The sequence below is a fragment of the Macrobrachium nipponense genome, chromosome 25 (genome assembly GCF_015104395.2).
Source record: "Macrobrachium nipponense isolate FS-2020 chromosome 25, ASM1510439v2, whole genome shotgun sequence".
NCBI lineage: Eukaryota > Metazoa > Arthropoda > Malacostraca > Decapoda > Palaemonidae > Macrobrachium > Macrobrachium nipponense.
The window spans coordinates 32,752,640-32,780,027 of NC_087214.1; the positions used below are offsets into that span (position 1 = coordinate 32,752,640).

Sequence of the window (27,388 nt, forward strand, 5' to 3'; positions counted from 1 at the left end):
GGCACGTTGATCATCCACCCTTCAATGATCAAGCGTTCCACATTGCAACTGTGTAGCATCAGTAGTTTTTGTTTTCTTTAAGGTGAAATTTAGCTCTGATCGTGCGTCTGGCAGCACTTTCCGGAGGCGTGCATCGCACCCTCAAGTCTGCTGCATCTGGGGAGCAACTGAAGTGCTACCAATCATAGTTGATAGTTTTATACAGCATCATACACTGTACAGAAAACTCGACTGCAAAGATGAAACTTTGGTGCATTTCTTACTTGTCATAAAGCACAATGCATAGGATCATCTGTGAAGTCGTGAAGCCACGCAAGACTGGGTGGGTCTATTTGGACGGGTGACAAGTAACGACAAGACCACCTCGCTGGCACAAAAGCTCTGACAGGGGATGGGCATGAGGCTGATAAATTCATCCCAAAAATCAGCGCCTCGAAACTTTGTCAGACTTTAATAGTGTGGAAAACGAATCGCAATGAAGTCAGAGAAGCTGAATGACTGAAGGAATAATGCTGTGCATGGATGACATAGAAATTTAAGCCAAAGGCCAAGTGCTGGAACCTATGAGGTCCATCAGTGCTGAAAGGGAAATAGAGAGTAAAAAGTTTTTCAATGTGTAACAGGAGGAAAACCATGAAGTTGCACTATGAAACAATCGTTAGAAGGTGGAAAGTAAGTTGGAAGAAAGAGAACATGGATAGATGTAAGGTAAAATGAATGAAACGGCCTCCTACCAGGGCTATATATGGAGACATCTAAAACCATACCTACATTAGCATTGATTCTACAATGCTAGCATATTCCTTTTTGTTACAACATTACTTGTAGTATAAGCATTTTGATTACAAAGCAAACTTAATGTCTTTCAATACTACAGAAGAAAACAAACATAGAACAGCAGCAAATCTCAAGATCAGTCAAGATGTGTAGGAGGTCGAATTTTCCTTTAATGGGTTGGGTGTGAAATGAATTCTTTCTACTCATTTCTGTCGAGTGTAGTTTATGAATAAATTCCAACAAGGTCTTCTTCATCAATCAATGGCAAGCAATTCATGGTAGAGACACCACCCTCCTTACAAACAAATGGGATCGCAAAAGAAAATTCTGTTCAGAGTTGCCCCCTTTCCCCTTTGCCACCTTTAAGTTCAAATTTTGTTTTGCGTGCCTATTCTTGCATGCAGTACTGTACGTATGTACACTGCAGGGTGTTTTTAGGGTGAAAATATGTACAGTACTGTACTGGTTTTATCTCATTGTAAGTAGGGTGGTGTCTACTGAAATTGCTGGGAGCATTCCGTTGACCCAAGATGCATCTGCAGTCTTCATTTTTAATGAGCATGGCTTATTTTCACCTTTCCAAAATATACTTCTCACACCCTACCTACTTGGAGGCTGCCAGATACCTGGGGCTTTTGTTCTGAGAACTCATTTTAATTTAGGAGCAGTCATCTTTTACTGACAAATGCAACCAACCTCATTTTCTCCAGGCTTGGGACCAGCTGTTGGGTGGTCATTACTTTATTTGGAATTTGTATGACTATGTACTTAAATAATCTGTATTTCATTGACAAAACAATGCTTCATATATCACAGGACTGGCTGGTCTAGGAGTCAGGATTTGTGTAAAGCAATGGTCTGTGTAGTACTTTATATGCAACATATAATTATCATTAAAGGTAACTTGTATTTCAGTCATAAGAACAAATTTTATGTTGAAAAACCCAAAAATACCATTTCCTCTCACACACCTAATAGCTTGACTGTGTAAGCTTGTCATTTACTCCGTTAAAAGGCATTTCCAGCATATTAATCTTAGCAAGGCATTGCAACAAATCAAAAGATGCATGTCAGGGATAAGCTAAATCTAAAAAATGTCATTGGTTAAACTCAATTAAGTGCTAGGACTAAAAAATAAAAAAGTAAAATATAAAAAAAAGCATTCCATAACACCAAAACAATAAACTTAAAGTTTGTAAGGGGTTCAAATGGCGACGATTAACCAAGCAGGCTTCACTAAAGGATACAACCCACACCACACCTTTGTTCCGTACTTACCCACATTGAAAACGTTTTGGGCCTCCCCCGGCATAGATGGTACACCAAAATTTAACACCCCTGTGAATACGAACATAGCCTGACTACCACGCCTGTCAAATCTACAGTACTCTCCACCTTTTGCTTTGACAAGATCAATATTATTTCTAGAAGTCAGTTACTACTATACTTAGAGAAAACATACTTATCTAGTGACTGCAAATACAAGACTACTATAGGTACTGTAATTATTTCAAAACTATATACTCAAAACTAAATACTTTATAGAAAATACAAAAACAGGGTTATATAATACTGTCAAATAATGGTTCTCTCAAGTACTTAGCATGACAAAAAGAGAGAGAGAGAGAGACGAGAGAGAGAGAGAGAGAGAGAGAGAGAGATGAGAGAGAGAGAGAGAGAGAGAGAGAGAGAGAGAGAGAGAGAGAGAGAGAGAGAGCAAGCTGGCTATATGCATTCTTGTCTTACAAATTGACACCAAATTAATGTAGTTTCAAAGCAGCATTTTCAAGGACTGTTGGAATGATATCAGAGAGGTACCCTTATCTTACAATCTCTTGGTGATTATCATTAAATAAATAAATAAATCACGGTAGCTTGTAAATTCCAATGAAAATTATCTTACCATTAAAGAGACACTGTACAATGGTGACTTTCCATAAGTAAATGAATCTGCACCAACTAGGGTACTCCATGAGAGTTTATTCTCTTGAGTCCCATACGTATTAAAAACAAGAAAAACAACTATAAGACCAATGAACTTGTAGCAATGCGAAAAACCTTCAAATTACCTGACGTACCTCACAATGAAGGTGTTTAAACATCAAGGAGAGAATACTCATGCAGTCAGCTAAGGTCTCTGCTTATCAAAGACTTTGGTTCACTAAACTGCAAGGTTACTGATAAGAAAAAGAATGTCCAAGCTACCTAATGTCTTATTTGTCTTGATATTTCCAAGATGGCAGGCAATATTGAAACACTTTTTTACGGAAAAATGAAACTTGGCAAAGGAAACCTTTCTGGATTTTAATTTTGCTTGGATAATGTCCTTATTGTATGAAGTTTTTTATTATTTTCTTCATGTGAACCTTTTAGCTTTTGTAAAACAAGAAAGCAGAAACAACAGAGGATATCTATAATGCTCTAATTTATGAAAAGATTTATATAAAACATGCTATTGGAAAAATAAATTCTTCACTAAACTTCATATCTAACTGTCGATTGGACATGAAACTAAAACTTACTTTCAATCAACGTTTGCTTCACACAAATTCTTTTATTCTAGACATCTTAAACCCATCACTTCAGCTCATTGCATTGTTCTGTTTTGAGCACCAGCAACAAAATTTATAACAGGTATAACAGGTCTACTTGTCAAATTTATTTGACCAATACAAGCTCATGATATGAAGGAGAAATTCTTGATAAATGTTATGCATTCTTCAAGAAAATACCAAAAAATATGTCAAATGCAGAAATACAATCATCTAAAACCCCATCAGCTGCTGCTAAGCAGCCGAGTATCAAAAGTAGCCTGTAAATCTAATGCATAATTCATCTTTGTTTATCTCAATGACAGAAGTTGATGAAAATGAGACTTTTGAAAATGTCTTACTGAAAGGTGTTCTATGTCTAGTGAATGTGGCTTAACATGTTCAACCAATGATTTAGTCTTCAACATAAAACCACAAATTGGAGAATAAATATATCAAAATAATCTACCTACAGCTTTGGAGTGTCATGCTCCCTCTTCAAACTTCAGGGGGCGCAAGATGCTCCGAAAATATAATTGGTATTCAATTTGTAATTTTGTCTTTCTTAAGATTCAAAGTGATAATGACCTGTCATCACAATGATTTAGTGTAATGTTATTGAAATGTTGTCATTAACCGATAAAAGCACTGTTAATAGTAGTTCCAAAATAAAGAATTTCACCCCAACATAGCTGGATTTTTTCCCATGACAATTCAGACAATAGAATCGTTACTACCTCAATTGGATCATGCTCAAGAAAACTACTGTGGTAGTCACCAGAGAAGTGCCCTATTACAACAAAATAATGTCAAAATACAGATGTTAGTTGACAAAATTACTCATAATAATTGCGCCTGTTAAAACAAAACCTAACTCACCCTACTGCTACCTAACAACTACATCATTATCACAATAAAATAAAAAAATAAAAAGAGGAGTTTCTAGTTAATGAACATGGGATTCGCAAACAAGGATTTGAATATAACTCTAATCTTGCATTCTACTGTAGATGTTTTGCTTCTAATGTTGAAATACCACAAAAGGGTATTTTAACATTTGCTGGATCAATACGGTTATGGTAATAAAACTTACTATTAACAACATTAATTCAAAGATAAGCTGATCAAGCATACACGACTCACACAAAAAGTTAAAAGCAATTCTCTCTGAACTTGTTTTGCGCTATACTTGACTAACTGTAAACATGAATTTATACGCAGTATTTATCATACAAATCGGTTTCATATCTGAATATAACTCGTACATACTGGTTTGATATCCTAACTTATATCTTCCAAAGATGCAATGAACATGAAGGAAGTAAGTTATAACCTTTGCCTAGACTAACTTCTACAAAGGAATTGTACATTTGCCTACAAAGAATAAAAAAACTTCCAAAAACTGCTTAAAACTGTATAAAAGTCTACTGTATCTCTAGACGTAACCATTCGTTCTTAATTCTTGTAAATGACTTATTTTTATTCTTTATATGAAATACAGGAAAAATAGTATCTGAAAATGCATTTAAAAATTGCAAAAATAAGTTGTTAGACCACACTTACAAAATAGCTCCTCCCTTTATCAAACTTAGCTTAGGAGAATTCTGTATTTATCAGCAACATATTAGGATATAGGTTTTTGTTAAGTGATGCATTTTGCAGTTCAATATCTCGAATCAAATTAAAATGCAGATCAATATCTGTAATCAAAGTATAATGTATGTGGAGCATAGGCTAGAAATTATATGTTATTACTATTCACTGTTTGATTGTCTTGAATGCTCAAGTGTGGGGCACATATATATATATATATATATAGTATAAAGGGATATATATATATATATATATATATATATATATATATATATATATATATATATATATCTATATATGTATGTCTGTATGTATGTTATATGTATGATGTATGTATGTATGTGTATGTATGTATTGTATGAGTATCTGTAGTATATATATAATATATATATATATATATATATATATATATATATATATATATATATATATATATATATATAATGAACATTCTAACTTCCAGGATGATATTTATAATAATTCTATGGGAAAATCAGATAGTACCTTACCTGCATTAAATGGTGAAGCTGGAGCATTTCCAGTGCCAAACTGAACTCCACCTCCTGCGGCAGATCCTCCACCTAAGCCAAAGGTTGGCGCAGGGCTCGCCGTGCTTTGCCCAAACTGGAAAGGGGAAGTAGCAGTGTTGTTTCCAGTGCTCGTCGAAGCAGCACCGAATGACGAACCAAGGAAGGCGTCTGCGTCGCACCAAAGGTAGCAGAGGCTGCAGTTGTAGAATTATTACCAAATGTAGGCGTACCATTAGTTGGCGCACCAAAGGTTGGCGCAGCTGGAGTAGCACTGGGCCCTCCAAATGCCGGGGCGGCTGGAGCAGCAGTACCTGACGGTGCTCCAAAACTAGGCGCGTTGCTTGGGGTTCCAAATGTCAAGCTTCCACCTTGTGCACCAAAAGGGTGGGGTTTTGTAGTTGGTGCCTGGCTGGGTACTGCTTCCTCCCGTTGTAAATGAGGACCCAAAAGATGGATTGGTTGAAGTGGACCCAAAGCCATTGTTAGTAGGGAATGGTGCAGTGGTACTACTTGTGCTGCTACCAAAACTTGGTGTTGCAGTTCCAAGGTTGCAGTGCTGGTTGTTGGAGGAGCACCAAATCCAGGAGGGAGGAGGATTGGAACCAAATGTAGGTGGTGCCGCTCCTGTATTGGGAGCAAAGCTGAAGGTGACGCTGTCGTAGTTGTTGGCGCACCAAAGTTGGTCTTGTTTGCAGCAGTGCTACCAAATGAGAATGGGCTCACACTTGCAGCTGTGGTAGTTGTTGGTGGCTTTGTAGAATTACCAAATGAAAACCCACTGGATGCTGCTGCCCCAAAATTAAAGCCTGTGGAAGAAGCAGTGGAAGTGTTGGTTGTGGAACTAAAAGCATTAGAAGTTGATGAGGGGGTGACAGCGCTAAAGGTATTATTGGTTGTGGCTGCTGGAGTAGTGCTAAAAGTAAAGCCAGATTGTGTTACTGGCTTCAGAGAAGAATCTGCACTGCTTCCAAAAGTTGTGGAGCAGGATTATCAGTTTTGGGAGCACCAAAGGAAAATGGAGAGGCTGCCGAGGTGCCGGTTCCAGATGACCCAAAAGTAAATGGTGACGGCGACGAAGTCACACTGCCCTGAGAACTTACAACAGCTGGTGGTGGGAAAAGCTGATTAGAGGGAGCTGGAGCTTTACTCTCCTGTGAAGCAGTGGTTGTTCCAAACTGGAAGACTGATGGTGCTCCAGTAGTCTGAAGAGTAGATGAAAAATTAAATCCAGATGAAGAAGTAGTTAATGGGGCTGCCTGAGAAGTTGCTGGCTGACCAAAGGTAAATGTACCAGGCTGAAGAGTTGAAGCAACGGATGAAGGCGAGACAACATTTTGTGTTAATGCTCCAGTGGAAGTTGAAGTTCCTCCTGATGGAGCACCCAAAAGAAAAGCCCAGTAGTTGCAGATGATGTAAACTAGTGTTGTATCTTTAAATGGCAACACTTGTGGGTTGCTTACTTGCTGAGTCGAGATAGTTGGGGCTGAAGTTTTAGTGGGTCCTTGGGTGCTTGCCCCAAATGTAAACATCATGCCTGCCTGAGTGGAAGTAGTCTGGCCAGAATTACCAACAGTGGAGATACTTGGAGTAGACTCGTGGGACTGCGCTGTCGTTTTTACCGAACCAAAAGTAAAAATACCACCCTGTGATGATGTAGTGGCACTAGGGATGGTAAAGCTAGGGACAGTTGGCACAGCTGTTGATGGCAAAGCTGGTGGAATTCTTGGATCACTACTTGCAACAGGTGGAATTCTTGGTTCACTACTTGCAAGAGGTGGAATTCTTGGTTCACTACTTGTAACAGGTGTCCTGCCAAATATGAAGGCGGAAGCCAATCCACCTGATGTATTTACACTGCTGCTGGTAACTGATGGTGCTGACGTAGCGGCCAGTGATGTGCTCGGCAACTTCTCTGTGCTCCCGGGACCAAAAACAAAAGGCGATAAAGATGGTTTGGACACAGACGTAGCACTCATACTGTCAGACTGTGGGGTAGCAGATGAGGACACACCAAAACTAAAGAGAGAGGGTACCTTTGTATTTGATGATGCTGAGAAAGTGAAGCCAGCTGATGTTGGGCTGCAGGATGTATCTGGTGTTTTAGCTGGGGCAAATGCTCCTAAACTGATTTGTCCACTAGGGGTGGGGGTAGCGGTGGTAGTGGCAGGTAAAGTTGGAATATATAATAAAGGACTTGTTTCACTTACAGGGGCTGCAGGTGTAACAGAGATCTGAGATGGCATAGACAACTGACTTTGGAGAAGTGGATTTGCTGCAAGAGTGTCACTGACTCCTGAAGATGTCTTAGGTGGTGCTGTACTTTTAAGAAAATCAACTAAGGTTGAGGGTTTCTTAACAATTTCAGCCACTGATACAGGAGGTTCAGCAGGTGGTGAAGTATTAGATGAATCATCAGTACAGGGCTGTTCTGCTTCACTTACCACAACTGAAGGAAGCTTTATCACTGCATTAACTGATACTTCATTGCTTTCCACTGGTTCTATTGAACCAGATTCCTTTTCTTTCTCCTCTGGCTCCCCTGTTGGTTTCTCTGCACTAGGCGTTGATACTGATGAAGCTGGTTTCAAAGAGAAGGTAAATGTAGTTGTCACTTCGTTTTTGCTGGTTTCAGCTGGTGTGACTGTCGCAACAGTAGTGGAGGATGACGTAGTACTGCTTTCAATACTTGTTTTGGATGACACTTTATCATCCAATATGGAAACCAGAGATGACAGTGCTGAGGTTGTTGGGGTTGTAGCAACTTCAGCAGAAGCAACTTTGGTGCTAGACACACTTGTAACTGGAGTTGAACTTCCAGACTTCGATGATGCAGTCTCTTCAATTTCTGCAAGACATAAAATGATGTGAGACTGGATCACTACAAATGTCATTTCGCACATTTCTACCTTGTCCATTTTATCTGCTAAAATGAAATTTCCTTTCCTACTCTTAATAAAAAGTACTAATTAGCCAAAACATAATTTGTAAATGGCAACAAGAACAAAATACAAACTCACCATTAACATGAAAGAGCATACCAAGCATTTTCTTTAATCTCTGTTGACTCTTGGTTTTCTCTGCTTTGTACGCTTCTAAAGTTATGACGTGATTGTGATGGGGAGGCGTCGGATTTCGTGGAGTGGATGTACGCGATGTGTTGGCAGTGCCCCCATTGCCACCCACAACACTGTTCCAACTCTCTCCCCTTGTGCTTTGTGGGGTGTGAGACCCAGAACGATCGGAAAGGTCCCTCTCGGAGGGGCCTGGGCTAACTACACAGCTGTCTCCTCCGGTAGCCTCACTTGTCTGAAAATGAGCAATGCATTAGCAAAAGGCAACATAAAAAGTATTAAGAATATTTTTCCGTTGACGAAGTTTTAGTTTCATAAAAGAAACAGCCAAACCTACTCAGGATAAATCCCCACAAGACAGTCTCACCCACCCTAAAAGAGATTCTCTTGGTACCAATTACAATTATAGAGAGTACAGGGTAATTTAATGAGACTACCAAGACACATCCTGAACTATCACAGAAAACACTAAGGGATTCGTTCTGCAATAAGAGGTGGGGTACGGGGTAAGTAAATAGCAGAAAACAATACAGTAGAGGCCAAAGAGAAGTTACAAAGAATATATAGGACCACCTACAATATGGTGCTCAAAAACGCAACAATCACAACAAATATTGCAGTGAAAATACCCAACGTAAAAACATTGATAACAATGGTGACTATTATGATAATTAGCTTTTATATTTTGACAAATTACTGCAAGGTATTCCTAAATCCCACAATATACCAAACTGACAGAAGACTACTACTTAGTTCTGCCTAGAGGAGAGAGAGATGCAGTAGCATACCTGCTGGTGTAAGGATTGCTCTGAAGCTTTTGACTGGCCAGAATCGACACTCCTGTTGCTCTCTGAGTCCGTATCGTGTCTAGATTCATACATGGAATACGGAGTATCTCGACCACTTCCCTGCACATAAGAGTTGACCTTCACTATTTATGTTACGCAATATAACGACTATACCTTAATTTCTTATGTTTCAAGCTATGATGTAACCTACTTACATCATTATCTTGCAGAGTTCATTATTTCAAGGTGATAAAGACCAATGGAGGAATATGTTAACAAAACAGCGCCGTCATTCTACTCAATTGACATTTGCTTTTCAAGTTATTACTATTATTATCAAATAACTATTACCATCTCTTACTTGAGGATTACGCTAAAATGACAATTTGTCGAAAATTGCATTTTTCCTAACTATACAAACCTGAGGTCCTTTAACAATAGGAAGTAGCTAGCGGCAGCTGGAAACGGTCGTAAGCTTCGAACGAAGGGGGAGAACGGTAGTTAACTGCTTGTCCGACAGTCGCGCGCGCGCGACTGGGAGGTAAACAAATCACTTTTGCTTTTGGCCCATGCAAAATACGCAGAGTGAGGGTGGCATGGAGGAGGGACTATATGTAAAGGACCTCAGGTCAGGTTTGTAAGTAGTTAGGAAAAATGCAATTTTCGACAAATTGTCATTTGTTCCGATACGTAATACAAACCATCGGTCCTTTAACAATAGGAAGACTCACTTCTTGGTGGGAGGAATCTGAGTCTTTTGATGAACAGACTGGTGTTCGTCCATCCCTGGAATGCCTCCCTGGTCGTAAGAGCGAGGGAGGGATCCAAGCCTCTGTCCGATTGATCGGGGTGTGCACCGCAGGATCAATGGTCAGACCTCTGGGCCGCCAGTACTAAGAGAGAGGCAAGCGTATCTCTTCGTACCAGCAAGCAAGAACTTGTTCCGTTTGCAAGAGGCAACATAAAGTATGGGTGTCTCAAGCTGGCATCCACTTCCTCCCCCTTGTTGGAGGAAGTTGGTGGATATAACCGCTCCTATCCCTAGGTGAAAGGGATAGGATGGGCTCTGTTGAGTAGCTCACCTGCATCTTGTCCTTATCCAGCAGGGTGACGACCGTGTCCTCTAACCACAGGTAAGAGGGGAAAGAAAAAGATGGGAAGAGGAGCCAGTCACACTCTCATTCACCATCCATTCTTACGGCACCACCAGGACTCGATGCTGTTCAGCCTGCGAGGGGTTGTCTGGGTTCGCTACACAACGTGTTGAGCAGCCACCACGGTCCCAAGGAAAAAGATCCAAGGACCTGTGGGCAATATCCCGAAGGTAGAAGGAAGGGCATGTGGTCTGGTTGGACCAGACCCCTGCCTTCAGTACCTGCGCCAAGGAGAAGTTCTTGTGGACAAGGCAGCATCTCCTTCGCATCGAAGGCGGTGAAGTCCATTAGGGAGGGATTGTGAACGACTCGCGAACCAATCGTCAGGGACCGAAGGGTTCTGAGTCTTCGCTACGAAGTTCGGTACGAAATCGAGCGTCACGGATCCCCATCCCCTGGGTGCCTGACTTCGCAGGAGAAGTCATGCAGTTTCCTCAGAGGAAAAGAAGGAAATAGTCGCATGACCTATCCCTCTTCTCTACTTCGGTGATGTCCAGTACCCATACTGGTCTGTCCGTTAGCAACGAAGTCTCTCGCATCCTCCTATCCCCATGCAGCGAAGTTCTCGGTAGTGGATAGGACACCGACACTCCATGGTGGGTGTCAATGGTATGGGTACTGTGACAAGCTATTAAAACGAAGTAATGGTTGCTGTGTAACAACCGAACTAAGTCAACAGCGTAATTCGTAACTGACTCGGAGCGCTCTGACAGCTGCCGACTGACTGCGTTCGGTAGGAGGCAAGTTGTCAAAGCATCCGAGTAAGTCACGTGACCTTCGCCTTTAAAGGGTTATGCCGAGAGACCAAACAATGATGTATTGTTTGTCACCAATGCCGGACAGCGAGGTGATGATTCTCTTAAGGCATGTACCCAACAGCGAAAGTCAATTGCCTTCTAGAGCCGAGGTCCCTGAAGGTAAAACATCTCATGTTTGTTGAATCTCAGCTAAAAGGAATGAAACAACACTATGTACCGTTGAAGACGAAGGTAGATATTGAATGCAACCTACGTCTTCACATATGAATCGAGAGAAGGATCTCAAGATTCATAACCTGTGCTTACAAATGACTGAAAACGCTACCCGCTATTTCATTGCTGTCCGGTGAGAAGTCGTAGTTGCAATGAAAGCGGGGCGTTCTTCGGTAATGAAAACACAGGTGAAAGCCGCCTGAAGAACTGCTTCTCATGGGCTGAACACATTTGGAGGTAGAGCTGTCAGGTCGGAGAGTAGGCGATGTCTTCTGACACATCTTGTAATTCGGGCTTGAACAATGAACAATTGTACATCTACGAATACGAGATATTTTGAAGACAAACTCAGATGTCTGCAAAATCATTCGCATTATCGCAGTGCGATGCAGCGGGAGACTTGTACAGACTTCTGTTACCGTGGCGGGTAAACAGAAAGATGAAAGAGTCCAAGAGATATCTCTGTTGAAAATTCTCGCAATGTCGAAGGCTATGGAATCTAGCGTCACCGCAGTAGATGGTCCTCATTATTGCGAGAATCCCCGTTAATCAGAGACCTAAGTCCATGATTGTTAGGCAGAGATACGGTTCGGTAGTCAATCAAGCAGGGGAGAGAGGAGACATACATGACCGTGAATCTCGAGGCCCAGCTGATACTGAGCTGCTATTTTTCAGGCAGTTCAATACGCAGTGGTTTTGAGCCTGCTGACTCGTCATCCCAGAGTTGCCAGGTAATCCATTATTCCACGAAGGAATGCGTTCGGCTAGAACTACCGAGCATAAAAGATATGCTCGGGCAATTATATTTAGGCGAAACGAATTTCGGTAAATATAAAAGTTGAAATGGTGTTGTCTGACAAAACCATAAGTATATAAAATTGAAACTGAAAACTCCTGGGAGGTTGCAGGCAACCCCGAGTTGCAGTTCAATTAGAATACTTCTCGTCTAAGTCGCAATCCGTAGAATAACTAGGATAGCGCCTACCCCTCGACAATTCAACTGCTTAGCAGAATCATGTCACGAGGTTAATATACGTAGTATATTTGTAGGATTCTGAACAACGATCTCCATCCTAAATTCTTTCCTTCAAGAAAACAAAATAAGGATTGGAGATCGACCACCTTCGTTCTCTATCAAAGAGAGTGAAGGAGAAGTCTTCCTCGAAGGGAAAGCTTCAATGGTGAACAGAATACTAAGACGATAGTTCAAGCCAAACTGGATATTCCCGTCCGATCTCCTCTATTCCAGGTTGGTCGCCTACTGTGAGATAGTTTCTTTCAGCAGCAGTCTTCTTCACAATGCTAGAAATTCCAGGAATTCGAGCATAGGCGAGGTTCCCGATTATCGTGTAACATATCGGGGATTCTCGTCTCGCTCACTTTGGACCGTGGTCTCGCGTAAGTGTTTGAAGATCGTAAAAAACTCGAACACTCTGAATGCGCTAGAAATTCCGTAGAATTCTAAGCAGTCTGCGAAACCCCCACCGAATTCGTCAAACGATATCGGCTGGTGGTCCTCTCGATTCCCGTAGAAATCGAGAATGGAGCAGGATTCCTCCTCAACGACCGGGGCTTACGTCAGGTAGGACCCGAAGGTCCCCCCGGTAGCGCAGTCCCGAACGTGGGATCCTACAAGAAATCTCTGTAGGATCCTTCCCCTTTCCCCCTCGTAGCCGTAAGGAGAGAGGAATGGGAAGGAATTGGATAACTCGCTCGCCTTCCCAGTTGGAACTAGCAGTTGGAGAAGAGTAGGAGCAGCCATCGCCGGCCTCTCAGAGTCTGGGAAAACGTATCGTCAGGAGAAAAACGTTTTCCCGCGGAGGGGTTTACGAACTCTCACTGATAGGTAAGGGTCTGCCGCCACTGTGAACGTCGTCTTGGGTGGGTGGGCTGATCGACACCTGACAGGAGAGAGCCGATACCGTCCTCCGACTCATTCCAGTCCTCGTCGAGGTCGAAACCTCTCAGGAGGGACCGAAGGAGTATTTAATACGGTGTCCGAAGACACGTAGAAAACGCCGCTGTCGCAGTAGAGGAGGTGGGAAGTAGCTTGATCGACCGGCCAGAACTGAGAGAGCCTTCTTGTCCGGAGACGAGAGACACTGGTTCGAACAGAATCGGCAAGCTCCGATCGCGGCAGACCCACCGTCGGTTTGGGTTCCCTCTCGGGCCCCAAAACGACTCGAGCAGAGACGTGGGCTCTGCTGGTGGGAGCGGCAATCCTTCCGCAGGGTCATTATGCTGACGAATCAGCTTAATGACTTCTGCAAATTCCTCTGTATCTCGGGAGTAACCGCGTCTTGCGGAGTAGGACCGTCCAGTCCTCCAACAAGAACAGATCCCACCCTAGATACTCCTTCCTTCAGAAGGAGGAAGAGCGGCAGACCCCTGACGGTCGCCGCCTCCAGCTAATTGCGCGTATGTCCTGGTCGGTCCTAGAACCGTGCCTGGTCCATACGGCGTCATAGCTGGGGGGGGTCGCGAGCGGCGCACCTCTCGCGATCACTCATAGGTACTCGCTCCTCCCGGCGTAGCCCGAGGAGGTTGAAGGTACAGGAGAGCAGACCTGACGCTCCCCCACCCCCCTAGCTCGCTGGCAGGACCAGCGTGCTTGGAGGCTGCTGCTGATCGTCAAAACCCGCGCTGGCGATCGAGCAGCATGCCTAGCCTTGCCGCTCGCCTGAGGCGAGAGGCTTGGCTGAGAACGTCGACGCTGATCTCTAGCCGTCAGGCGAGCTGTTGCTGGGTTCCGTCTCCGACGGTCCCGATGGGAGCGGCGTCAGGTGACCTGCTAGGCTCGCTGTCACGGTGAGACCGGAAAAAACGATGCGTCCCCCCCCCTCCGTGGGCCTCCGGCGGCGTCGAGCCGCTGGTACCAGTCCGTGGCTGGTTACCGAGGGGCGGACCGCGGGGACCCCTTCCTCGCCTCAACCCATTATGGGAGAGGCAGACTGACGCTCCCCCCTCGCTCGCAGGACCAGCGTGCGTGGAGGGCTGCTGCTGATCGTCAACCCGCGGTGACGGTCGAGGCCCAGCAGCAGGCCTAGCCTTACCGCTCGCCTGGGGCGATTGGCTCGGCTGAGAACGTCAGACCGATCTCTAGCGTCAGTCGAGCTGCCGCTGGTCACCGTCTCCGCCCGGTCCCATCGGGAGCGGCGGACGGGTGACCTGCTAGGCTCGTGGTCGCGTCGAGACCGGCCAGCGTCCTCATCAGCGACCGTCACGTTAGCCCCGAGCAGCCAGTTGATCGCTGCGAGAGCGTCCACTGGCCTGGCGAGAGTCGTGTGCACGACTCTCGCCAGTCTTCTGCTCCGCGCCGCTGTCTTGACGGCGAGCGAGCTCGGGCGTCAAAACTTTGGCTGGACGGTCTTCTTGGAAGAGCGTCCACTCGGTGCTTCTCGCGAACGAGAAGCGGCCGAGACGGAACCTGGTTTAGCGGCAGACCCGCTAGCACCAAGGTGAGGACGCACCAGCCGAGGCTGGTGCCCTCTGGTCCCCGTCGACTTCTTCTTTGCAGAAGAAGCGACGGGCCCCGTTCCCGAAGGAACAGGAGGACCAGCAGAAGAGCTCCCCAGCTCGCCTGAGCGGAGGCCGGGCCCTTAGAAGATCCCGAAGGAGTCTTCTTAGGGGGGAAGGAGGCAACCTTCTTCTTCTTCGGCTGTTTGGCCTTAGAAGTCGAAGGGAAGGAGAGGCCAGCGGACGACGAAAGAAGACGACGACGACACCTTCTTCCTCTTCCTCTTCTTCTTCGCCAGGGTCCGCAGGACAGACGTCAGGTCCTTCATCCAGGAGGGAGCCGGGGCAGTTGCCGAAGCAACAGGCCGACTGCACCTGTCCGGAAAGACCTGAGACTGTGACAGCATCACCAACAGCAGGAACAACAGGAACAGGTCCAGGAACAGCAGGAACATCTGAAAGTGAATGGAGCAGCAGGCACCTGATCTGAAAGGGATGAGCGGCTGGGACAGCAACAGGTACGGCAGGCACGGCAGGTACCACAGGAGAGACAGGCGTCCTGTCGGCAGCTACCGTCATCCTCGGCACTGGCGGCAGGTCCAGGGGGGTACTCTTTGGGCAGCGGCAGTCCGGGGTCGGCAATACAAAGAACCCAGGTGGCGGTGGCACCGTCCTGATTGGCACGGCAGGAATTGGTTCTGGATTGCAGCCGTGGTGTTACCGACATGACATGTGGTGTGTACACCAGGTGCGGTGACATCTCATATGCTGGTGTCGAGATTGTGGTTGTTGTAGTGGTTACCGTATCATGAGTGACCACTGCCGACCCCGAACCAACCGCTGAATCAACCCCTGCAGTCCCAGCGACTCCCACACCTGTCCCCCAGGTCGTCCTCGCTGATGGCAAACCATGCGGAAGCAACAGTCTGGGTTAATTAGAGGGGCTTCCTCGCGCCTGGTGGGGGGAGAGAACCCCACCAGAGCGGACGGAAGACCCCGAGTACAACTGGACGTCCGTTACCAAAGGAGTCACTGGACTTTCCGATGACTTCTTGTGTCCTCGTACAGCACCCACTGCGCCTCTGACGAATGGATACACGTTACACAGGGCTCGTTGCGGGAGCACTCTCGCCCTCCCCCGACAACGCAGTACAAACCTCGTGAGGATCTACATCTACATCCCAGGTCGTCTCCCACGGATGTAGCACCTGCGGTAACATAGATAGATTAGTAAGAGGGGTTCCCTCACGCACGGGGGGAAGAGACACCCCACCCCACGAACGCAAGGAAGACCCCAAATACAAAATACAATGAAGAAGCGAGCGGGGGGCAGGAAGGAAGACGAAGAATCGGCTACCAACTTCCTGGCAGACCTTCGCTTCCCCCACCCCCGCACAGCAGTGAAAAGTAATATGAAAATGAAACAGAATACTGCCTTGCGATTCACTTCATAGAACTTAAAGGAGAAAAGATCAATTCCCGGGTAAGAACGGAAACTTGATCCAATAATATGATGCTATCATAAAATATATATGAAAATGAAAACAGAATACTGCACTTGCGATTTCATTTCACATATAAAAAAACGTAAGGATCAATTCCCGGGTAAGAACGAAAATTGATCCAGATTAAATTCATGCAATCAATAAATGAAAATGAAAAGAATATTGCAATTGCGAATCCACTTTCATTGCATTCATATACAAATTAAAAGTTCGTGCCGAGCGCAATCACACTCTCGGTAACGAACGCACAGGGCAAAAATATAATGAAAAAAGTAGCTTACATTTGTTTTTCAATTACACGGCCCTTTCGCCCAAAATACATGGAACTCGGCTGCGAGCGCGCCCACACCGCCCATCGGCACCGAGACATAATTCAAGGGTTCATAATTAAGTAATGAAAATGAAACAGTGTACTTACAGTTTCATTTTCAAGTCAAACAAACCATTAGTAGAAAACACAATATAAACAAAGCATACGACGATGAAGCGGGCAGAGAGCGATGACGAACACGTCCTTCACACCGCGGCCGAAAGCAAAAGTGATTTGTTTACCTCCAGTCGCGCGGCGCGCGACTGTCGGACAAGCAGTTAACTACCGTTCTCCCCTTGTTCGAAGCTTACGACCGTTCCAGCTGCCGCTAGCTACTTCCTATTGTTAAAGGACCGATGTTTGTATTACGTATCGGAACAATGGTCTTTTACTTGGTATAATGGGTTCTTTCTTATACTACATAAAATCATTATATTAGCTAACGAACTACAACTTGTTTAGTTCAACAAATACTCACTAATCCCTTTGTTGACATTATGATGGTCTCACACAACACATTTCACTGCTATTGCCAAGTGAAATTTCAATTAAAAGCTCACTGCACTACACAACAGTTTTCTACTCATTAACTATATTTTATTATTCAGAAGATGGAACAAGCCCACCCAGCGCCACTGACTTGAAAATCAAGTCTCCAAAGGATATGGTGTTCATTTGAAAGAAGGAACAGAAGGTAACAGGAAATAGTACAGAATAGACACCAGTTATTAGAAAAGAAAAGACAAAAATTAATTGATAAATGAATAGATAAAAATGTAAGTAAATATTTAAAATACAAGAACTATCTGCTAAAATGGTTTAGGCTACATTGTGACCCAGTGCTGCTTGAATCAGGATGCTAAATGGAAATGTAGAATATATTTGGCCAAAGGCTAAACACTTGGACCTATGAGGTCATTCAGTGCTATAAGGGCAATTGAGAGTAAAGGTTTTAAAAAGTATAGCAGGAGGAAAACTCAACAGTTGCACTTCTATTTCACAGTTGTTAGTAGAGCATGGAGAGAAAATGGAAGAAAGAGAATATGAACAGAGGAACAATAAAAGGAATGGAAGGGGTTGCAGATAAGAGCCAAAGGGATGCTACAAAGAACCTCAAGCAATGCCTACAGTGCACCGTGTGATGTGCACTGATGGCACTACCCTATGTTAAGTATTTCTAAGTTTTACCAGACCACTGAGGTGCTTAACAGCTCTCCTAGGGCTGGCTCGAAGGATTAGATATTTTTACGTGGACAGGAACCAATTGGTTACCTAGCAACGGTACCTAGCAACGGGAACTACAGTTTATTGTGGAATCCGAACCACATTATATCGAGAAATGAATTTCTACCACCAGAAATAAATTCCTCTGATTCCCCGTTGGCTGAGCCGAGAATCGAACTTCGGCCCACCAGATTGGTAGTCGAGCGCGAAAACCACATGTCCAACGGGGGACTAGCACTACCCTAATAGTTTTTTTTTTTTTTTTTTTTTTTTGATGGGGGGAGGGGGGGGCCAGGACCCTCCACTCTCCTGATTCTCCTCTTTTTATGCACACTACAGAACAAGCACGAACGAGGGCTGCACTTTGTGGCAGCATATACAGCCCCCTCTCAGAGTAGCATCCTTAGCCCTGACAATTTGTTCCTTGCCCCAATGCATCCTCCGGAATGATGGCAGTCCATGGAATATATATATAAAAAAAAAATAAAAGGAATAGGAATATAAAATCTAGGCCAGGGGGCGACTGCTGGGACATACGAGGTCATTCAGGACTGAAAATGATGTTGAAACAATTGTTAAGGACATTGCAATGAACCCTAAGCTTTGATTTTGATTTACCTAAATTTGAGGCATAATGCCAAGCACTGGGGCAACGAAGGCCATTCAGTGCTGAAACAGAAATTGAAAGTGAAAAGGTTTGAAAGATGCAACAAGAGGAAAGCCTCGAAGTTGCACTATGAATCAATTGTTAGGGAAGGGTGAAAAGTAAATGGAAGATAATATGAAAGGAGGTACAGTGAAAAGAATTAAAATAGTTGCAGCTAGGGGTAAAAAAGGACGCCGCAAAGAAAATGAAGTAGAGCCTACATTGCACCGCATGAGGTGCACTGATGGTACTTCCCCCCATGGAGTGAACCCTAAGCAATGCCTACAATGCACTGAGTGAGGTGCACTGGCAGTACTACCCTCTTGGACTTGCAATCCACCACAAAACCTTACAACAAATTTCAGTGAGGCAGTGAGATGGCAGAACAAGAGATACAGTATATACTGTATAAAAAATAAAATAAAACATACCTGTAACCTTGAAAAATCCAGGTATTTTTTTTGACGACGACAGAGATGCGTGGGCATGGGGATCCAACACACATCGACGTTTGTTCTCGGGACTAATCTGCTGTGAGCTTCCCTGCGAAGGACTTAAATCTAAAGCGCGCTTCTCCCCTCCGTTCCCTCCGCTCGTGTGGCCATTCCCAGCCTGATTCTGACTATCCTCTAAGTAATCCCTGCAAAGAAAACATGAGTTACTCAACAGTTACAAATGTAATACTGCTCTCTACAGCGACAGATCTCTACCAGCAGTTGCTAATACTTCATATATTTTATGCTTTACAAAAATATAACACACCTTTAGGATAATAAATTAATGAATTACTGTTTTTTGGTAAAGTAATAACCCTGACAAAAGTATTACAAACATACTAAGAATATATTTATGCCTCCATAAAAGATGCACTTTTAATCTCAAACTATACTTGCAAAACAAAAATGTAAAAAATATGAAGGAGACTACTACAGAAAGTGGATAACAGATACTAATCTGGGTACTCTTCTACTGTATACTACTAACCTTCATTTTCATCAGTTTCCTGCTACAGTATTTACTTCTACAACAAACAATTATGTGACTTTTCCACAATTTCCTTAATCATTTCACTTGGCTCTTTTTAACCACTGGTTCTATCAAATCAGGTGAAGTCATCACTGCACACTAGTGTAGAATGACCAGGTTTTTTAGGTAGCAACTACGTATTATCATCATTATTACTTTATTACTGTTATTACATTCAGAAGACAAACCCTATTCAGATGGAAGAAGTTCACAGGGGCTGCTTACTTGATATTCAAGCATTCAAAGGATATGGTGTATATTTCAAAGTAGTAATGAGAGGTGATGGGAAATACAGAAAGAAGAGATCAGTTACCTACACTCGTAAACTCCTATCAAAGATATTTTCCTATAAAGTAGAAAAATGACAGAAACTCTGCCCACACAATGAGAACCTACCTTGAGTAATTCACAGGCATGGCAGTTGTCCCAGCACTGCCACTACTGGCTCCAGGTGTACTACACCTCTGTCTCTTGCTAAGGTCTTCCGCTTCCTGAAATGTTTAATATGGTTTGTAATTTCTCTTATGATGCTCACAGTTAGGTGAGCCTGCCTTAAAAACCTAAGAGTCAACACAACCAATAACATGTCGAACTATTGCAAATTTGGGCTAATTTACATTTTTCCTGGATATGATAACCTTAAGTCTTGTGTACGGTTAAACTTTCAGCAAAAATTGGTCAAGTCATTGAAGCTTAGTACAGTGGACCAACCGTATTCGCAGACTCACACATTCGCGGATTTCTCTCGGAAACGTTTCCCCGTATTATTCGCAGATATTCGCACATTCGCTGTATTTTTCTATGAGAAATATTCACAAATTCCTGGTTTTTTTTTATCAATTTCATCATAAAATGCACTTTTTGTGATAAAACTATTAAAAATACCAAGTATAAACATTTTTAGTGGGATTTTCTTGAGTTTTAACTAACAAAATAGTCTGTTTTTGGTGTTTTTATAGGGGTTCCAAATATTTGTGGGTTCTACTATTCACGGGGGGTTCTGGTATGCATCCACCGCGAGTACGGGGGGGACCACTGTACAGGAGAGCAGAACACCTAGAGCTACCTGTTTACAGTGTGGCACCCATTCCACTCATGCACCTGTCTTGCCAAATTGCAAAAGTGCTTGACACTTAACTAAGTTCAGGCTTTGATCATCAGCACAACTAAGATCCCCATTAGCTGACTGGACCAGAGGGATGAGGAATGGAAAAGAAAACTTAGTCTTAAGACTATGCACTGGGACCTATGAGGTCATTCAGTACTGCAATGAAAACAGAGTAAAAAGATTTTAAAGGTGTAACAGGAGGAAAACTTTGCAATTGCAATATGAAATGGCAAATTTTTAATTAACTTGTATTTTTCATAGTTAACGAACCTGAGGTTTTAACAATAAGATAATCTTCTAGCACCAGCTGGAAACCAGTTAAAAAATAATCAAAGATTGTAAAGCAGGGAATCTATGGCATCTGGCAACTCATGCATATACTAGGTGGATGCTGGTCACCGACCGGGCACGGAGCCTCGTGATGTGTCAGTTTTTCTTTAGCTGCCTTGGAGAATTGACTGTCGCTTTGCTCTCCTCCCCTCAAGCAAGTTTTTTAACTTAGCCCCTGGTTTGTTTCACATTTATCTAGCCGAGAAGTCCTGCGAGCATCAACGTTTTTAAATGGCCTTCTGGGATTCCCGTTAGGAATGGGTAGAAAGTAAGTCAGAATAAAGAGAACATGGTTGGATGTACAGCAAAGGGAATGAAAGGGGGTTGCAGCTGGGGGCAAAAGGGATGCCGAAGAGAATCTTAAAGTGATGCCACAGTGGTGAGGTACACTAACCAGAGGGATTAGCAACTCCACATATGACAGGTGACCTGAGACAAGAGGTCATTGTTGTGACCATCTTTGAAGGCCAGTCAGGAAAAACAGAGATGTCTTGCTCTTAAAATACTCTTAAGGGACCTTCAAATTCTTCCTCTTGGACCTGTAGCTCTTCCACTAGGCAGGCAATCATTAAAGATAATACAGAATTTCACAGATGACATTCACTCCTGCCCCTACCAATACGGTACACAGAATGCAGGTTGAATTTGAAGTGACAAAGTGTCCAAACAAAGTAATGCCTTACACACCTTTGCTGACCATACTCCATCACAAAAGAATCAGAATTCCCTTTACATATCACCAAAATAACAAGTTAGAAGGGTGCAACCCAAACTGCATCTAGAAGAACAGAGATGTCTATACAGAGTGCAAGTGAAGGAATAAAGTGATACCAACACTTGAGCAAGAGTGAATGAGAGGGTGGGTGGGTGGGTCCAATACCTACTCAGTCACTAGCTGACCTATTTGTAACCATGCTTCAACAACCAGACCAGGTTTCGCCAAAGGTATATCCGTGTAAAAGACAAAGATTTGTGTCGTCACTGGAATAAATAAAAAACTCATTGCAATAATTACCATGTAGCACGATCCTCGCTTCACTCCCTTTCCTGCCTGAGCTTGCTGAAGTGCTGCAACAACAGCTTGAACACTTGTGGGGTCCCTCACGCACTCACTACTTGTGCTAACTGGCTCCAACACGGAGGCGACTGACCGTATGTCAGGCATCCTGCAAGGTGAATTGCAAACAAAATGACAAATTTTCTAATAAATTTGTATTTTTCATAAATAACAAAACCTTTGATCTTAACATTAGGATAATCTTCTGGTGCCAGCTGGAAATCCGGTAAAATTAATAAAATAAAAGCTCGTGTAATCCATGAACTATAGGCATTTTATTCTTTATGCCACTGACAGTATTCAGTGCAAAGCATTCCACATTCAAATTACATCTTTCCAGCATAACAATATTTCCCACAAGTCAGACACGTCAAAAACCGCTTGAACTTGTTGCACACGTATCAGAAATAAGTTGAGTACAAGTTTCATAAGATCATCTAAAACTGCCAAAGGTTCATTATCTACTGACAATGGCTGACTGTTTACATCCTGTTGTGACATACAGGTAACAAGTTGCTGGTGTGTTTATGACAGAACGACACAATAGATTGTAGCAAAAATCATGAGTGCTTGAAATATTCTGCCTACTCCAGTTAAGTGATCATCCTTGGGAGCATCTTCTTCAAAAATACACTCAACTACTCACCTTGGAGTTGCCGAAGAAAGGAAATCCGACGAGAGGGACGAAGAGAAAGTTGAGGGCGATCGACTTAAAGGAATCAGAGGAGACGTCGGAGTTCTCTTGGGCGTTAATACCGCTTTAGAACGCCCACTGAGCCGCACGTTTGGAATTACACCAGCTCTGACGTATCGTTCCTGGGCTGTGAAAGGATTAGAGAAACAATTAAAAACACTACCCTACTTACACACATTCAAAGACAAATGAAAGGGATCCCAATCTAAAATTCCCCCCTTCGTCACCCTAGGTACAACTGTATGCATACAGTGTACTATTATGTTTAGGATGAAAAAAGGATACTGTATGTACACCCCCTAAATAGGCATGAAGAGTACAATAGCCAACTAACAAGCAACTCAACATACAACCTGCCGTCCAGAACATAACTTGCTCATACCTACTAATTTAATATCAATTTATACAGAGTTACCATATAGTGCTACAATATATGGCAACACTGTAGGTTAAGTGATTAAGCCAGATGTAATATAAATTTGTTTTAATTGTATCATATGTATACTACATTGAAACTTGTGCATTTCACCATTATTCTCATCAGCACTTTTATCAAAAGAAGAATGAACAATCTACTTATTGTGTGAGTTACAAGAGTTAACCTGGGTTAGGATGTCTCAAAGACTTGTTAGTCCATCCTAAGAGGAGACATCATGTGCTCACTTATCTCTTGGAGTAGGTTTTACTGTTAATTGACAGTTGTCCTTCTAATGATTTTGTCGAGCTTTCTTTTAACGTTCCACACTGTTGCTGTTTACAACTTCTGGTGGCAGTTTATTCCCTGTGTCACATATCTTGTTTTGTTTAATGTAAATATGTTACTGTCTACTTTTGTTATGCCTTTCAGTATTTTGAATGTTTCTATTAGTTGTCCTTGCCATCATCATGTTTTTAAGCCCTACATGTCCAGGTTCTCTAGTCGTCTTTGGTAACCTATTTGCCTGATGGATGGAATTAACTCTATGGCTCTTGCTTGTACCCCTTCTAATCTATTTATGTCCTTTCTTAGTGTTTGAGACCAAAATGTACTGCATATTCAAGATGTCTAAATATTGATGTGTAGGGCTGCAGCACCATTTCCTTGTTTCTGTATTTCATCTGCCTCTTTATGTATCCCACTAGATTCTGTGCCTTCTTTTCAGCTTTTATGCACAGTTTTGTGGATTTTAAGGTCTTGGTAATAATGACTCCAAGGTCCTCTTCTTGTTCTACAATATTTATGTCATTCCCAAGCAGCATGTAGTTGGCATGAGGGTTGTTTGTTCCTATTTGTAACACTTTACACTTATCTGCGTTGAAAGGCATTTGACCTCTTTTGACCACTCCTATTTTCTTTAGATCATTTCTTAAACTTTCCACTGCATCTGGGTCTGCTGCATTTACACTTAGTTTGGTGTCATCTGCAAATTTGCCTATCCTGCTAGTTAGGCCTACATCAATGTCATTATTAATGTAAATAAAAAACAATAGAGGTACAAGGACAGATCCCTGAGAAACTCTATTTGTCACATCTGCACATTCTAATTCTTCACCATTTATTACGACTCTGTTTTCTATTAGTTAGCCAGTCTTTGATCCAGTCTGACATTTCTCCTACAATTCCTAAAGCTCCAACTTTTGTCATCAGTTTCTTGTTTGGAACTTTGTCAAAGGCCTTTTGGAAACCTGAGCAGAGTACATTTATTGCTCTACTAATGTCGTAAATACGTACCAAGCATGTTATGAAAAAAACTCCAAAAAAAAGAGAGAGACTCACATTACAGTGCTCTACTGTGAATTAGATATAATGACCAAGGATGACCAAGAGTGCTATATTGTTTTAATTATTCCGTACTGCTCCACTTAAGAAACAAAATTTAACTTATAAAATAAACAGTACCCAAAGGAAGATACTGCACATACTTTAAAATTGTATAATCATGCAGGGGAACATTAAAACCAATTACTATCTACATAAACCTGGCCACACAGTTTAAACTTGAAATACATGGTTGTTCAAGTTTGAAACCTCACTTCTTGCAGAAAGCTTTCAATAGTCAGATGCAGTCACAACTAACATCTGAACTGACCAAGGCGGTGACATGTGATTTTCATAACTTATTTTAAGGAAAGCGAAACTCCCACATTTCAATATTCATAGTACTTATGGCAAATATTTTCACTGGAATTACAAATATGGAAGCTGTTAACACGTCAGCATTGAGTCCTTATCTATGCAATACTGTAGGCTATGTAATGTTATCAATATGAGCAGAGCCGCTAAAATAAATTCAGGACACCACCTTGCACAATGTGTTACAAAAATAAATAAAGCGAGTCATGAAGAAAATTAAATTTGAAAGTGTCAACTTTTTAAAGCAAATCCTATAAATGGTAAAATTATAAGCCCAATATTATCTTTAGAATATAAGTTTACAATTGTGTTTTCTGGGGTAACAAGTTCTGTATGTACTGTATTTTGTAAACTGTTTTATACAGGACCTTTTATCTACACAAGAAAGAGTCTTTTTCCGAATTCACTATCCTATTACCAAAGTAGAGATGATTTATAACTGTTGTAAACAAAAGATATAATTCATATGACACAATGTGGACTTAAAACTTAAAAAAGAAAAAGTACTCCACAGAAACAATACCTGTTGGATACTGTCGACGACCCTCACGGACAATCCTTGGACTGGTGACGTGCGCAGCCCTTACAACACGTCCCGTAAAACCGGGACTTAAGACTTCCGCAGCAAAGCTGAAGTGAAAATAAATTGTAATTAAAACAGTAGTAATGTATGTACTAGTGATTTGGCAATTAGTTTAAACAGAGCTAAGTTTTATAACCAACATACTAAATATGACAATTTGTCGAAAATTGCATTTTTCCTAACTATACAAACCTGAGGTCCTTAACAATAGGAAGTAGCTAGCGGCAGCTGGAACGGTCGTAAGCTTCGACAAGGGGAGAACGGTAGTTAACTGCTTGTCCGACAGTCGCGCGTAAACAAATCACTTTTGCTTTTGGCCCATGCAAAATACGCAGTGGGAGGGTGGCATGAGGAGGACTATATGTAAAGGACCTCGAGGTTTGTATAGTTAGGAAAAATGCAATTTTCGACAAATTGTCATTTTGTTCGATTACGTAATACAACCATCGGTCCCTTTAACAATAGGAAGACTCACTTCTTGGTGGGAGGAATCTGAGTCTTTGATGAACAGACTGGTGTTCGTCCATCCCTGGAATGCCTCCCTGGTCGTAAGAGCGAGGGAGGGATCCAAGCCTCTGTCCGATTGATCGGGGTGTGCACCGCAGGATCAATGGTCAGACCTCTGGGCCGAGTACTAAAGAGAGGCAAGCGTATCTCTTCGTACCAGCAAGCAAGAACTTGTTCCTGTTTGCAAGAGGCAACATAAAGTATGGGTTTGTCTCCAAGCTGGCATCCCGCATTCCCCTCCCACCCCCATTGCCTTGGAGGAAGTGGTGATATACGCTCTATCCCTAGTGAAAGGGATAGGTATGGGGCTCTGTTGAGTAGCTCACCTGCATCTTGTCCTTATCCAGCAGGGTGACGACCGTGTTCCCGTTCCTCTAACCACAGGTAGAGGGGAAGAAAAAGATGGGAAGAGGAGCCAGTCACTCTCTCATTCATTCATCCATTCTTACGGTCACACCAGGACTCGATGCTGTTCAGCCTGCCGAGGGTCTGGGTTCGCTACACAACTTTTGAGCAGCCACCACGGGTCCCAAGGAAAAAGATCCAAGGACCTGTGGGCAATATCCCGAAGGTAGAAGGAAGGGCATGTGGTCTGGTTGGACCAGACCCCTGCCTTCAGTACCTGCGCCACGGAGAAGTTCTTGCGGACAAGGCAGCATCTCCTTCGCATCGAAGGCGTGAAGTCCATTAGGGAGGGGATTGTGAACGACTCGAACCAATCGTCAGGGACCGAAGGGTTCTGAGTCTTCGCTACGAAGTTCGGTACGAAATCGCAGCGTCACGGATCCCCATCCCCTGGATGCTTGACTTCGCAGGAGAAGTCATGCAGTTCCTCAGAGGAAAGAAGGAAATAGTCGCATGACCTATCCCTCTTCTCTACTTCGGTGATGTCCAGTACCCATACTGGTCTGTCCGTTTGCCACGAAGTCTCTCGCATCCTCCTATCCCCATGCAGCGAAGTTCTCGGTAGTGGATAGGACACGACACTCCATGGTGGGTGTCATGGTATGGGTACTGTGCAAGCTATTAAAACGAAGTAATGATTGCTGTGTAACAACCGAACTAAGTCAACAGCGTAGTTCGTACTGACTCGGCCGCTCTGACAGCTGCCGACTGACTGCGTTCGGTAGGAGGCAAGTTGTCAAAGCATCCGAGTAAGTCACGTGACCTTCGCCTTTAAAAGGGTTATGCCGAGAGACCAAACAAATAATGTATTTGTTTGTCACCAATGCCGGACAGCGAGGTGATGATTCTCTTAAGGCATGTGCCCAACAGCGAAAGTCAATTGCCTTCTAGAGACCGAGGTCCCTGAAGGTAAAACATCTCATGGTTGTTGAATCTCAGCTAAGGAGAAACAACACTATGTACCGTTGAAGACGAAGGTAGATATTGAATGCAACCTACGTCTTCACAG

The 27,388-nt window shown here is 43.1% G+C and overlaps 2 protein-coding genes across 2 annotated transcripts in view; one reads left to right on the forward strand and one right to left on the reverse strand.

Moving 5' to 3' along the window:
- LOC135199316 (mucin-2-like) overlaps positions 1 to 27,388 on the forward strand; it is a 95,692-nt gene that overhangs the window by 45,006 nt on the left and 23,298 nt on the right.
- The window catches only part of LOC135198927 (mucin-19-like), a 22,653-nt gene continuing 739 nt past the window's right edge, over positions 5,475 to 27,388 (reverse strand). Inside the window, 12 exon segments of the mRNA XM_064226847.1 lie at positions 5,475 to 5,837; positions 5,839 to 6,076; positions 6,079 to 6,409; positions 6,412 to 8,276; positions 8,449 to 8,737; positions 9,291 to 9,413; positions 9,458 to 9,485; positions 19,023 to 19,196; positions 19,979 to 20,073; positions 22,036 to 22,186; positions 22,724 to 22,898; positions 25,408 to 25,559. Of these exon segments, the coding sequence (XP_064082917.1) occupies positions 5,483 to 5,837; positions 5,839 to 6,076; positions 6,079 to 6,409; positions 6,412 to 8,276; positions 8,449 to 8,737; positions 9,291 to 9,413; positions 9,458 to 9,485; positions 19,023 to 19,196; positions 19,979 to 20,073; positions 22,036 to 22,186; positions 22,724 to 22,898; positions 25,408 to 25,559 (3,976 nt within the window). The 3' untranslated portion in view covers positions 5,475 to 5,482.